This window comes from Trichoderma camerunense, assembly GCF_050948025.1.
Source record: "Trichoderma camerunense strain CBS 138272 chromosome Unknown V8C40scaffold_20, whole genome shotgun sequence".
In the NCBI taxonomy this organism is placed as follows: domain Eukaryota; kingdom Fungi; phylum Ascomycota; class Sordariomycetes; order Hypocreales; family Hypocreaceae; genus Trichoderma; species Trichoderma camerunense.
This window is the reverse complement of record NW_028145350.1, coordinates 270,087-283,559: the sequence shown is the minus strand read 5'-3', so window position 1 is coordinate 283,559 and position 13,473 is coordinate 270,087. Positions and strand designations below refer to the sequence as shown.

At 51.2% G+C, this 13,473-nt stretch overlaps 3 protein-coding genes across 3 annotated transcripts; 2 read left to right on the top strand and 1 right to left on the bottom strand.

The window, feature by feature from the left end:
* Positions 1 to 3,643: 3,643 nt before the first annotated feature.
* Positions 3,644 to 5,667, bottom strand: V8C40DRAFT_255215 (translation initiation factor 3 complex subunit L). Its single transcript, XM_083217998.1, has 3 exons — positions 5,249 to 5,667; positions 4,117 to 5,154; positions 3,644 to 4,048 (listed from the first exon to the last, which is right to left on the bottom strand). Exons 1-3 carry the CDS (start codon positions 5,555 to 5,557, stop codon positions 3,965 to 3,967), a joined length of 1,431 nt encoding a protein of 476 aa, XP_083068895.1. The 5' UTR covers positions 5,558 to 5,667; the 3' UTR covers positions 3,644 to 3,964.
* A 266-nt stretch (positions 5,668 to 5,933) lies between these two features.
* V8C40DRAFT_255214 (GTPase RIA1) lies at positions 5,934 to 9,771 on the top strand. The gene is made up of 2 exons (XM_083217997.1): positions 5,934 to 6,456; positions 6,514 to 9,771. The coding sequence occupies exons 1-2, from the start codon at positions 6,394 to 6,396 to the stop codon at positions 9,637 to 9,639; spliced, it is 3,189 nt and encodes a 1,062-aa protein (XP_083068894.1). The 5' UTR covers positions 5,934 to 6,393; the 3' UTR covers positions 9,640 to 9,771.
* Positions 9,772 to 11,967: 2,196 nt separating this feature from the next.
* Positions 11,968 to 13,266, top strand: V8C40DRAFT_255208 (uncharacterized protein). The gene is made up of 3 exons (XM_083217996.1): positions 11,968 to 12,172; positions 12,224 to 12,671; positions 12,732 to 13,266. The coding sequence occupies exons 1-3, from the start codon at positions 12,084 to 12,086 to the stop codon at positions 13,245 to 13,247; spliced, it is 1,053 nt and encodes a 350-aa protein (XP_083068893.1). The 5' UTR covers positions 11,968 to 12,083; the 3' UTR covers positions 13,248 to 13,266.
* The last annotated feature ends 207 nt before the right edge of the window (positions 13,267 to 13,473 follow it).

Genomic DNA, 13,473 nt, shown 5'->3' with positions numbered 1-13,473 from the left:
GGGAGGGCGAGATGGAATGGGTGGAAGAAAGAGAGAGAGAGGGAGGATGCAGTTGCGAGACAAGTCGGGGGTTTCTGTTGGCCGGAGAAGAAAGAAGCTGCCGGAAAAAGAGTTGAGATGCCGTAATAGAATAAACAAATGACAACAAAGTCTTTTTTCTCGATAACCGTTGAGAAATGCCCAAAGAAAAAAGAGAGAGAAAAGGTAAGTTGAAAGCGAAGTGATGAGGAGAAAGAGAAAAAGACAAAGGCGAGGTAAGAGAACAGTTTAGGTGCCTGGGTACCAAGGTAAACACGCAAACAGGCACGACTCGCAGTGTCAGATCACCTCTTGACGGCCGTACTCGCTACCTGGACTGGATTCTTCTCCTCAACTCTGCTCCACTGCCCCAAATGCACGGATCGTCGACGTGCGCAGCAGACAAGCATAAAAACAAGCAGCGCCTCTAATTTTTGGTCGGGATCCTGCGTCTGGCCCTGTTTAGGGCTAAGGTGGTGTGCTTTTTTTTCTTGTCTCTTCTCTCCTTGTTCCCCTTTTCCTTGTCTCCCCTATCTCACTCGGTCCTTGTAAAATCACACGCTGGCTCTGAGAAAAAAACACCCCGCAGCCGGGATGAGAGATCTGTGTGAAGCCACGAGGGGCCACAGGTCCAGTCGATTCGCTGGCGGTGATGATGCAGGAAGATGGTGATTATTGGTACCTCTGCCGTCCGTCGGTGATTTGTCGATAAGGAAAAGGAGCGCGAGGCTCGTGATGGCGCCGCCAGAATATTGAGTTGGCGGCTCAGAACCGAGGGTCTGGGAGCCGCACTGATCAAGAGCAAGGGCTGGTTCCTAGCCTCCGCTTTGCTGCCTTTGCTCCACTGCGGGTTGGTGATTTGGAGATGCTTGAACCTCGACTGGCTTGGCACTTGGTCACCGTGGACTTGAAAGGGCTTTGGAGTGTGTGTTTGCAGTGAACCTTGGGGGGTAGATAGGCAGAGAGTGAGAGAGAGGCACACACACAAGAGTCAGAGCTAGAGGCGGATCAGGCACAAAACTCAGGCGCAAAAAGCGAACACCCGCCGGTTGTGCTTCCGGGGAGCCGGTATGGATCAAGGCAGTGCAATGGCGGTGTGTAAGAAGCGTCGGATCGAAGCAGAAGGAGATGTGGCCGATATGAATCTGGCAATGCTGCTACGACTTGACTGCCGTCTTACTGCGGAATGTCTCTGAGATGAGATCGATGCGTGCAGGCAGCAGTTTGGTTGGTGGTGTCACCGCTATGGCCGCCTGCTGTGCTCACGATGCGATGTCGCTGATTCAACAACAGCACCAATCACGGGAAGAAAAAAGTTGGACTGTAGTAAAAGATGAGAGAAAATGAAACAAAATGACAAATAAGAGGAGGAAAAAGGTAAGAGACTGGCTAATCGTGGCTGATGAGAAATACAGCCGTTGTCGGGATGGGATTTGATGAGCGGAGCCCCGGTTTTGTCGATAACACATACAGCTGCAGCACCGTCTGCGGAGTTTGGAGTTTTATAACAGGTAACAAAAATCAACAACTCGGTCAACCGCCCGACTGACGAGGACAGTCAGATGCTGCGTTCGATAGGGCCATCTGCCGGCAGAGCTTGCTTACCTGCTACTACTCGTAACGTGCTAACTTGCTTAGTACCATGAAGATATGCAGCATCGTGGCCATGTAAGATATCCTTCAGCTCTGCACGCCGCCCAGCCAATCGCGCCGGCACCAGCCATCCAAGAGCAGCCATACAGACACAGCAGAAAGCGCCTCCTGACTGAAATTACTCCGCGCGAATCAAGGGCCAGCGCATTCCTCTGCCAAGAGGCTTGGCTGGCGCTCCTCATGGCGTCAATGAAAGAGAAGAAGCGTCAAAGCCCATGGCGGAAGCTAGGGAACCCCTACTATCTCGACAAGACGATGTATTACAGATATTCGAGAGAGAAGGGGTGTGTACAATGGCCATCTGGCTGCATTTTGCACGGCTCCAAGCGCTTGCTAAGGTCACCACTGCAACCACACTCGTGAGAATAAACTACGTACGAGGATTGATACAGACAAGTCGGATCCCTGTCTTTTGCAGTCTTGGCATCACGTCTGGCCGAGAGCTAAAAAGCCACAGTATAACAACAAGGTTGGCTGCGTGGCGTAACCGTAACTACACTACCAAGGGGTGGTGTCGAAAAGAGCAGCTAAACCTCCATGCATGCTCTATATGATATCGCACGGGACGGGAGAGACGATGTACTTGATGCATGGTATCATCGGACAAGCTCTTTATTGGCAAGGTGAGTCTGTAATAATGATAGACAAGCTGATAGCAGAGTTGTATCAGAAAATTCCAAAGACGGCATAATAGAGAAATGAAGAATGAAGCTGGTCCGTCAACTTCTCATTCATCCTAGGAACCTTTGACTTCCTGTTGGCGTTGGTACCTCTCCTCTCCCGGACTCTCTGTATGACGCATCTTTCGCATGAAAAATCGAGAGGCTGTGCGTTGCAGCGTCACACATTGCCCCTCCTGAAAACCCACTATCATCATCAACAAAGAAAAAAAAGGAAAAAAAAAAAAAAATCTTCCCAACCTCGAAAGAGAAAATCCACCCGCCAAGCAAAGCCGCTGCTCATCTCTTCCCGTGTCTTAGTCTTCCGGCTCCGAACCGACAACACACAGAAAAATCCATCACATGCTCCTCGGATCCTAACCGCACCTCCGGAACAGCGATCTTTCTGCTAGTACTCGTATATCCTCATTTGCCCAATTTCTATTCCTTTTACGTACTACAGACAATGAAGAGGCAGCCCGAGACACGCAGGCAAGTCAGCATGTCGTGTCATTCGACAAGTCAACCAGGGGCTTTCGCTTTCTCCCAATGGGCGACAGGCAGGACATTTCGTTTTACCCCCTTGCCGCAAGTTGCTCACCTGACCCCAGTCTCCTTTTTCGCAAGTTTCCTTTTCTTGTTCGCCACGCTTTTTTGACGTCTTTTTTTTTTTTGATCACATTTCAGCCCTGGCTAGCCAAAACCTTAATGTTTGTATCCCCATTAACTCAAAAAATAGAATGAATTCCAGCTCCAAGCTGTAGATGTTAGTTCTGTTGCTACTAAAGAGCTATTACTATTGATTACCACTATCGCCGCTTTTGGTGCCTAATCGTGCTACGACCATCATTCCCCTCATTCTTCCCGATCCGCATGGACAAAAAGCTCTCCCCAAGCTCTCTTCTTCGCCACCAACTTAATTAAGCATGTATGTACCCTAGCTCAAAAAACAAAACCCCCAGCTAGAGCCGAAATAATACCCAACATCCTTCCAGGCTGTGAGTGTGTGGGCACTAGTGCTTCTCTGTTTTTTGTGCTACCTTGTTCGATGCTTTTGTCGGGATTCCGCTCGTGTTCCAGTAGTCGGTTCTCAGGATATGTATGTACCCTGGCATAGCCTGCAGGCTGTGCTGATGTGATTGAGGCGATCGTCCATTCACAAGGTCGCAGTCATGATGGGTATCTTTTCCGCGGCCTTGGTTTTTTTCTCTCTCTTCATCTCGGGCGTGAATCGGCATTCGTGCCTCGGCCATGGCATTTCCCCTCCTTGATTACCTTGCTGTCACTTGTTGATCAGATCTCTCCCAAAGGCACGTTTCATTTTCTAATCCAAAATTAGAACAAATCCCTTTCTTTTTTATTCAGATCGTAATTTCACATCAACATTATGAACACTCTACAAAGATCCACTTCCTCAAAGTTTGTGTTTCCCCCCAGGGCCACTTTCGAGCAATCCTCGTGCCCTCATACGAGTGCCAACCAACTCCGTGACGCCATAGCCATGCAACCGGCCAGTTGATCCAGTATACCCGCCCCAGCTTTCCTCCGACTATTCCCGTTTGCCGCGCAATGGCTCTCGAAATTTTTGTGCCAGCGCCTATACCTGGATAGTTTTTGTCCGTCTACTTCTACTCCTAGTTGTAGGTGCGAGACAGGTTGCGGAGATACCAGTCTACGAGCTTTCGGCCGACCTTGGCCTCTGAGATGTGAATCAGGTCCTGTAGAAGAGATATATGTTAGCGAAAAAATGTTGGGAGATATAGATGTAGAAAGAGGGGAAACGTACTCCTTGCAGAGCATAGTCAAGGTCGCTGACATTGACCAGCTCGCCGTCCAGGAGACCCTGGTCCTGCCATCGCAGCTGCTTGGTGCGCTGCTTGGTCACCAGGAGCCAGGATCGCAGCTCGTCAGGCTTCACCTCGAGGAAGCCAGCCAGCTTGGTGAGGTCCATGGTGGTGTAGAGGCGGAGGTAGGACTTGATAGTAGGGCTGTACATGTTGGTCTTGACCTCGTCCATGAAGATGGACAGGTGGTGCTCCACGGGGTCAATGTTGGACTCGGGGTTGTCAAAGTCCGGAGGAATGGGGGAGATGAACTTGGGGCAGGCGCTGCGGAACAGCTCCTCAAAGATGGGCAGCGACTCGGGGCCGCCGCGCTGCATCTTGAGCAGCTGGTCGCCGTACTTCTCCCGCAGGGCGCTGTGGATGGTGTCGTCCAGTCTGGTGGGGTGGAAGGCCACGCAGATGGCAATCAGAGCATACATCTGCTCGTTCTTCTTGGTGATGGAGTCGAACTGGGCGTTCTTCTGGAAGTTCTTGGTCCGCGAAACGTAGATCAAGATGTGGCTGAACATGCGGATGGCATCGGCGTATCGGTGCATCATCATGTAGGAGAAGCCGACATAGTAGTATGTCGTAAAGTGAGCCGCCATGACGCGGGCAAACATGGCCTTCTTGTTGAGCTCAATGTCATCCAGAGTCTTGAGCGCCAGGCCAAAGTCACCCAGCAAGCAGTGGACTCGCAGGAGACCGATGATGGAGAAGTATCCCAGCATGCGGTACAGGTTCTTAGAGCCGTACTCGCCGGCAACGGCCATGGGATCCTCGTTACGCTTCATGGCGCCCAGCTGCTCGGTGATCTGGGATCGCTGGATCAGCGAGTAGAGCACGTTGAGGACGCTGTAGCAGCCCCACGTGTTGGGGTTCTCGCGGAGAATCTGGATCTCCTCCTCATTGTTGGCCTGTCTCGCGATTCGGCTTCGGTATGAGCTAAATGAGTTGAACTGGTAGATGAACTCATCGATGACGTCCCAAGCCCAGTAGTACTGTTTCATTAAAAGAAAAAAATTAGCCATGGCACAATTGACAATTGAGCAAGCGAGCAGCTCAAGCAGGGCTCCCCAAAAAGGTCACACGCACAGAAGGGGGCTCGAGGTCGACGGGGCCGTCCGAGTTCAAAATGTAGTGGAACAAGCTGCAGTAAGAGTCGTAGCTCTGGAACTTGACTTCGAGAGGCGCGGAAAAGTCCAAGGGCTGGGCAGCGGACAGGAGGCGGGACTGAATGTCGTCGGTCGACTGGGCCAGGTTGAGCGATGTCGTCTGGCTGAGCTCGTCGCCATCTTCGTATTGCACATGCTCCTTGTACTCGGCCACCAAGGCTTCCTCCTCGACATCGCTGTCGTCAGCAATCGCGCGGGCCGGAGCCCCTCCGTTCGTGTACGTCGCCATGGTTGTGTCTGACCGCCCGTCGTGAGGTCTTGTCGAGGCTGGGGGAGAGGGGCAGCGAAATTTTTCTACGCCTTGCGCGGGAGGGGCTTGACGCTCTCACGAATTTTCCCCTTCGTGACTTGTTAGGGCTTGGTGCATCGCTACGTGCATGGGGGGCTTAAGCGATGTTGAGGCGACGCTTTGTTGCATGGGCTATGCAGCTAACCGAGCGATGCTCTGATGGAAGCGTAAGAAATTTCGAGGTGGGGCACAGGCGAGGTACCGAGTACAGAGTACCCTGGCAGAGACGATGAGACGGAGGGGTCGAAAAGACGAGGGGCAGCAGGAATTTACATGGGAAACTGTTGTACGGGAAACTTGATTAATACAAAAAAAGATTCACTGCCAAGTTTTAGAGACTAAATTCATCATCTGTAATACTCACAAACTTCTTTCATTCACATCGACAAAGTTGAAATCAGATTCGAGCTTGTGCCTCACTACCTGATTCGTCGCATTTTGTAGTTACCCGCATTAATAAGCAGCTGCAGAAGTCTACGACTGAGAGGCTCGACCACCAAATTTGCCTATTCCTGTCAGCCCGAGAAGAGTCATAGGTGATGAGCAATCCTTGCTAGATTATCGCCCCTGATATTTTCTGCGTCATACTTTATTTTCTTTCGACTCTATCGAACCAGGGGGTGTCTAAAGAGGCGTTTTTGTCTGGGACTTAGCTTGTTTTCTCGTATAAAGCGACAGGCAACGGCGGAGCATCACCAACCAGCCGACAGTCTTTTCATATCTCGTCATACCTACTGCCCTTTCTCCCATCTATCCCCCATCACCACTTGCCCAAAATGCCGGTTGTGACACCAGAAAAGCTGGCCAGCTTGCAAAAGCAATCGCAAGATGTTCGAAATGTACGGAATGCCTCACGTGTGTGAATCCAGATATAAACTCTTACTGATGACAAATAGATCTGCATCCTGGCCCATGTTGACCACGGCAAAACCTCATTAACAGATGCCTTGCTAGCTACTAACGGCATCATCTCGCCCAAGTTGGCTGGAAAGATTCGGTATCTGGACTCTAGACCGGATGAGCAGACTCGAGGAATCACGATGGAGTCGTCCGCCATCTCACTTTACTTTTCCATGTTGAGACGATCAGCTCCAGAGGCCACCCCTGAGCCGAAGGAGTACTTGATCAACTTGATCGATTCGCCAGGACACATTGACTTTAGCAGCGAGGTATCTACTGCTTCTCGACTATGTGACGGCGCTGTCGTCCTTGTAGACGCAGTCGAAGGAGTTTGCAGTCAGACAGTTACCGTCCTGCGACAGAGCTGGATCGAAAAACTCAAGCCCCTCCTAGTCATCAACAAAATCGACCGACTCGTTACCGAGCTCAAGATGACGCCCCAAGAGGCGTACGTCCACCTCAGCAAACTTTTGGAGCAGGTCAATGCGGTCCTGGGAAGTTTCTTCCAAGGCGAGCGAATGGAGGAGGATCTCAACTGGCGAGAGAGGATGGAGGAGCGAGTCAATGCTGCAGCCGCAACAAAGGCTTCCGCAAGCGATACTGCTTCTGAAGTAGGAGAGCTTCAGTTCGAAGAACTGGATGATGAGGATTTATACTTTGCACCCGAGAAGAACAATGTCATTTTCAGCAGTGCCATTGACGGCTGGGCATTTACCTGCAGGCAATTCGCTAGTATTTACGAAAAGAAGCTCGGAATTAAGCGAGGTATCATGGAGAGGTGTCTTTGGGGCAATTTCTACTTGGACCCCAAGACCAAAAAGGTGCTGGGACAAAAACATCTGAAGGGCCGCAATCTCAAGCCCATGTTTGTCCAGCTGGTTCTCGAGCCCGTTTGGACCGTCTATCAGGCTACTATGGGCGTCGATGGAGGCAAGGGAGATCCGGCACTCCTTGAGAAAGTCACAAAATCACTCAACATCAGCATTGCTCCTCACATTCTCCGAGCAAGAGACCCCCGACTACTCTTGACCACGGTATTCGCTTCATGGCTACCGCTTTCAACCGCCTTGCTGGTCTCGGTTATCGAATCACTCCCATCGCCCCCGGTGGCACAAGCTGAGCGTATCCCCAGCGTCATCGACGACTCTCCAGACTCGGAATTCGTAGACAAGTCAATCAGAGAGGCCATGGTCTCATTCAAGACGGAAAAGTCAGACCCTGTTGTCGCATACGTCAGCAAGATGGTGTCCGTCCCTGAGAGCGAGCTACCCGAAAACAAGCGCCGCACTGGCCAAATGACTGGAGAGGAAGCGAGAGAATTGGCTCGGCAGAAGCGAGCTGCTGCCGCCGCTTTAGCTGCTGCCAACAGCCAAGACGACGTGGCTGGTTTGACCGATGCACTGGGGTCTGTTAATATTGATGATGTGACACCAGCCGCTGAGGAGGAAAAGGTCGATCCTGAGCATTTGATTGGCTTTGCCAGAATCTTCTCGGGAACTCTCTCCGTGGGAGACACATTATACGTCATTCCGCCTAAGTGGACACCAGCCAACCCACACGCAGCCGATCCTCAACAAATCACCGTCAAATCATTATACATGTTCATGGGAAGGAGTCTTGAGGCGCTAGATACGGTACCAGCTGGCGTTGTCTTCGGCATTGGAGGCTTGGATGGCAAAATCCTCAAGTCAGGAACTCTCTGCAGTAAGCTTGAAGGCGCCGTGAACCTGGCGGGTATCAGCTTGGCCGGAAAGCCCATCGTCCGCGTTGCACTTGAGCCAGTAAACCCTGCAGATCTGGACAAGATGATTCAGGGCTTGCATCTGCTGGTTCAGAGTGACCCATGTGCAGAGTACGAGCAGTTTGCAAGTGGAGAGCACGTTTTATTGACAGCTGGTGAACTTCATCTCGAGAGATGTCTACTAGACTTGAAGGAAAGATTTGCACGATGTGACATTCAAGCCGGCGCACCCATCGTACCATACAGAGAGACAATTGTCAAGGCAGAGGAAATGCGCCCTCCCGTGAACAAGGATCTGGGCCGTGGAACTGTTGTTTCTTCTACGAGCTCGAAGCAGGTCAATCTCACGATTCGTGTACAGCCCTTGCCTACAAATGTTACCGAGTTTTTGCTTAAAAATGGCGATGCCATCAAGCGATTGCACAATGTTCGCAAGTCGGCGGAGGAGGAAAGCGGAGAAGAAAGCGAAGAAGCTATCGAGGTTGATACAGAGCTCACTGCTGGTGCAGCCATCTCTGCGGAAGAGCTCAAAACACAGTTACAGAAAGAGTTGGAAACCGGAAAAGGCCGTGAAGGATGGAAGGGATTGATCGATCGAATCGCAGGATTTGGACCTAGACGAACTGGTCCTAATCTCCTCATTGATGCGACCAAGGATGGCATTCTTCCCAAAATCTTTGCCTCAGCCAAGGCATCTGATGCGGCATCTGAGTCTCTCGAAAAACTTCATCCCAGCCATCTCTCCGATAAAATCACATATGCCTTCCAACTGGCAACGGCACAAGGACCATTGTGCAACGAACCCATGCAGGGAGTTGCCGTCTTCGTGGAGGACGTATCTCTCAACCTCTCAGAGGATGACACGTCCGCCCGTGATAAGCTGAGTAGACTGACAGGAGAAGTCATCAAGGCGTTCCAATCATCACTGCGCGCAGGCTTCCTCGACTGGTCCCCCAGACTCATGCTCGCCATGTACACGCTCGAAATCCAGACATCTACCGAGGTACTAGGCCGAGTATACGATGTACTTACCCGTCGCAGGGGCCGCGTGGTGGCCGAAGAAATGAAAGAGGGCACGCCTTTCTTCACGATTCAGGCTATGCTACCGGTAGCTGAGAGCTTTGGGTTCGCAGACGAGATGCGTAAGAGGACTAGCGGGGCGGCGCAGCCACAGCTGATTTTTGCCGGATTTGAGATCCTGGATGAAGATCCGTTCTGGGTGCCGTTTACCGAGGACGACTTGGAGGACCTCGGAGAATTGGCCGATAAGGAAAATGTAGCGAAGAGGTACATGGATGGCGTGCGAAGAAAGAAGGGCCTGTTGGTGGAGGGTAGGACTGTCGCCCGAGATGCGGAGAAGCAAAAGACTCTCAAGAGGTAAAGCAGAGGAGTCAGAGTGGATAGGCCAAGTGGATAGAACAGACAAACAGACAGAGCAGATAGGGTAGCACCTGATAGAGTCAGCGGTCAACAAGCGTAAAAACAAACATGGACATGGCTTTCCCATTCCCCCTCTTGCTCTCCCCTCAAGTTTGCCTTGCATTGGCCTTGGAGATCTAGCCCTCCCTCTATCCTGGGGTTAGTTCCAGCACTACTCCAAAGCTCCACCGCCGCTAAAACGGGGAGGCAGGACGAGTGCCGAGAGCCTGTGTCGGAGCAAAAGTCATTGGATGCACAAGGCGATCTAGCATCCCAGGCCTTGGTAGCCGACTCCACCAGCCAGCGGATCTCGCCAGAGTGTCGCGGCGGATCTGCGAACACCAACCAGTTCGCTCCGGGTCTAGAGCAGTCCTTTTTGCTCGCAGTAAATAGTTTGCCACGCTTTAGGTCTGATCACACGAGGTTTTGACCATCACGATGAGGAGTTTGTGGCTCGGTGAACGGGAAAGATATTCGTAAGTCTCGGTGCCGGCTATCGTTGACAGAGCCGGGGGGTCCTTGATCGCAGTGGGTTTTGCCTCTCAAGACCTGGCCCTGGTGCGAGTTCTCGGCCAATGCCTGTTTGCTATTTCGATTGCCAAGTTCGTACTCCGTATTTCTGCTCGCATTTGCATCGTGTCGCTCTGGGGTCGAGGTAATTCGCCGAGGCAGGCGGGTTGTAGCGTCTCCGCCCAATTTGGGCGTTGGTTGGAGCCTCGAATCAGGACTTTGACGACGGCATGGTCTGAATCAGGACCCGAGTTGGGGCCTGACATTTTCTCATGCATGTCCCAGAAATAGATAGTCGAAATGCATGTGGAGAGCCGGTTGATTGATCGGATGATGGGCGTGCATGTGCATGTGGTGAGACTAAACCCTACCGATGATAGGCACCTGCGATTACAGTAAGTGAGGGTTGCATGTGAATAATTGAATAATCCCAAAGTGATTGAAGTGACTGGAAAGGAAAGCGCAAATCTGTCTCTGCTCTTGCCTGCGGAAACAGAATTACAGTGAGACATAACAGGCAACCGCCCCCGACAGTCAACTGCGGCAAGAGCGGCCCGTGGTCCTAGTCCAGCCACTCTTATCAATCGCCAATTTCCTTTTGACTCTCTTTTCTTTTTTTTACACTTCTCTCTCTCTTGTCCCTTGCGTTTCGATTCATCACATGCGTCGGCGGTTGGTTGATACGAGTTACTCGTAAATGACAAGACGCGCGAGTCAATGGTCGCATATCGCGGGCCAATTGTGGCATCGTCTGTTGGGACATCGATCTCCAGGCGAAATCGGTCTCATCCTGGCCGTCAGACTCAGCGCTACGGAGTAGACACAGCGCTATCATCGTGAGCGGCAGCGAAATTTCCCCGCATATCACACAAGAAGAGCAGGGCCAAGGCTGGGCCTCAAAGCTGGGTCCGAGCTGGGCCTCAGCAAGTCTTCCGAATGGAGCGACAGCAACGGAAAACGGAGCGCTGCTAGCCTCTACCCACTCTTCAGCCCTGGACAAGACCAAGCCTGGACCAACCGCTTTGCTTGGGCGCTTTAGTGGCGTGAGACAAACTACTAGCTGCTGTGCACTGACAGCTCCTTGCTTTCGCCCCTCTCGCGCGCCACCTCAGCTCAGTGCACAGCTCAACTCAATCCGTCATGCTGTGCTGTGACAGGAGCTTGGAAGAGCTATGATACGGAGGGCGTCGAGGCCCAAAGCAAATAGACGAGTCATGCGATCTGCTGCGTCTCGACTTTCGGTCCGTTGGCGCGGGGGCGTCAAGGTGCCGGGCCCAGCGCTTTGGGAAGGTTGCCAGCTTTGCTGATGCCAACGTGCTCGTTCGTTTGCCGGGAATGCAGATGAGAGACATTTTGAGCTGGGGTCTGGGGTCAAAGAGCCGTTTCTCTCCCCTTGGGTGGGTCAAGACAAGCTGGATAAAGCTGGGGAGAGGTGGGCAGTTTATCTCTTGTATTTGGATGGTTTGATCCCGGACATCACAACAGCTGAGGGCCCCTCCTTGTACCTCGTGCGGTGGCAAATTATATATTACTTTCATGCCGCGTCCTGTCTCCCTCTTTGTCTTTTGTCCCTCAACATATCACCGTGATGATAAAAGTCAAAGACCAAATCTCTTTCAGGGACATTGAGACGATATCAATGAACCGAGACAAAATGGAAAAAGCGGAAGCACTAACGATTCAACTCTTTCTTCTCCTTGGCGCTGCCCTAGTGTCCATAGGCGGACGATTATACGTCCGATGGAGGCAGGTCGGAATGAAGAATCTTGGTCTTGATGATGGGCTTGCAATTGCGGGAGTGGTAAGTAACTATATGATGCACTCTACACTCATAATCTGCATCTGTTCTCACACTGGCTCCAGATTCTCTTTGTGCCCAATGTGGTCTTGGCGTACATGATGAACACGCGGACCCATTGGATGGGCAATCACTCTGTCAGCAGCAATACTGCAACACAGCCGAGCTATGACGAAGATCTGATAAGGTAATACTTTCCACCGTCTCATCGTCCCAGCTATCATCTAACTTGGTTCAGGGAACTGGGATCGAAGCTATATCTATACAGCTGGTTATCCTATTCAGCTGCGTTATGGACGTTTAAGGCCGCCTTTCTCGCAAATGTCCTGCGTCGAATTCCCGAATCCGGTAGACGACAAACTCACCAGTATCTCGGCTTTGGCTTCCTGGCTGTAACATGGGTAGCAACGACGATGGCTCTCCTCCAAAGCTGTCGACCGTTGCCCCACATGTGGCAGGTATATCCCAGCCCAGGACTGTACTGCCAGCCTGCTACTTCGCCGGTGCTGGTGTGGGTATACTTCAGCTTCGACATCGTTACGAACCTCTATCTAGCGTCTGCAGCTACTCCTGTCGCTACTAGAAAAGACAAACCCACATGGGAAAAGCTTCAGTGGGTCGCAACGCTTGTTTGCGGGCTTCTTGCCACGGCGGCCGCAGCTGCGCGAGCTATCATTCTGGTGTCGGTGAGTTAGCTTCTGGTTATTCCATCATGATGGCCATCCAAAACTAATATCGATTTCTAGGGTCAACATGCAAACGCAGAGCAGACTGCAGAGTCATGGGCGATCTGGCAGATCTTTATCTTTGTTGCTGCAGTTGATTTAACAGGGCTCTTTTACCAGCCAGCAAGATCTCCCTCTTATCCACCTGAGAAAGATTCTGATGATGCCGCTTTCAACAATTTTATTTATTCAGAACGGTTTTCTACTAGACAACACAGTCTCGCCGAGTCGGACGCAACCATTGTTGTCACACCCGAGGTGACAAATTTGTACGAGAAATTCGCCGAACCATCAATCCGCGAAATTGAGGTACAGGGGCGTCGAAACTCGGGTATTGAACGCAAAGTCGAAGTATCAGTGTTTCAAGAGAGCTTCATAATAGCTCCAGAGGGACCGTGCGATATCTGCGGAAATTATACAAGAAGCTGGGCAAACGACGAGGATGCAAACAAGCCTGAGCAGAGGAGTTCCTATTTCGGAAGCAACATCCATTTTCATATTCCAAAGTACGGTGTTAAATCACAGGAAGCTTCATGAATCGGCGTTTTAACTTGGCTATTTTTAAGATGCTTTTAGCGTTGCATCGGAGTTTGTTCATCGGTTGGTTTGGTATGGATGGGTGTTGGGATTTGGATCACTATTTATGGCATTGGTATTAATGGGTGTCAAAGAGATGTAACATTGTTCTCTATCAATCAGGTTTATGTTGAATGAAGACAAAGGCTCGTCATCATGTTGGCTTTTGTTACACTTTGTATTGTTA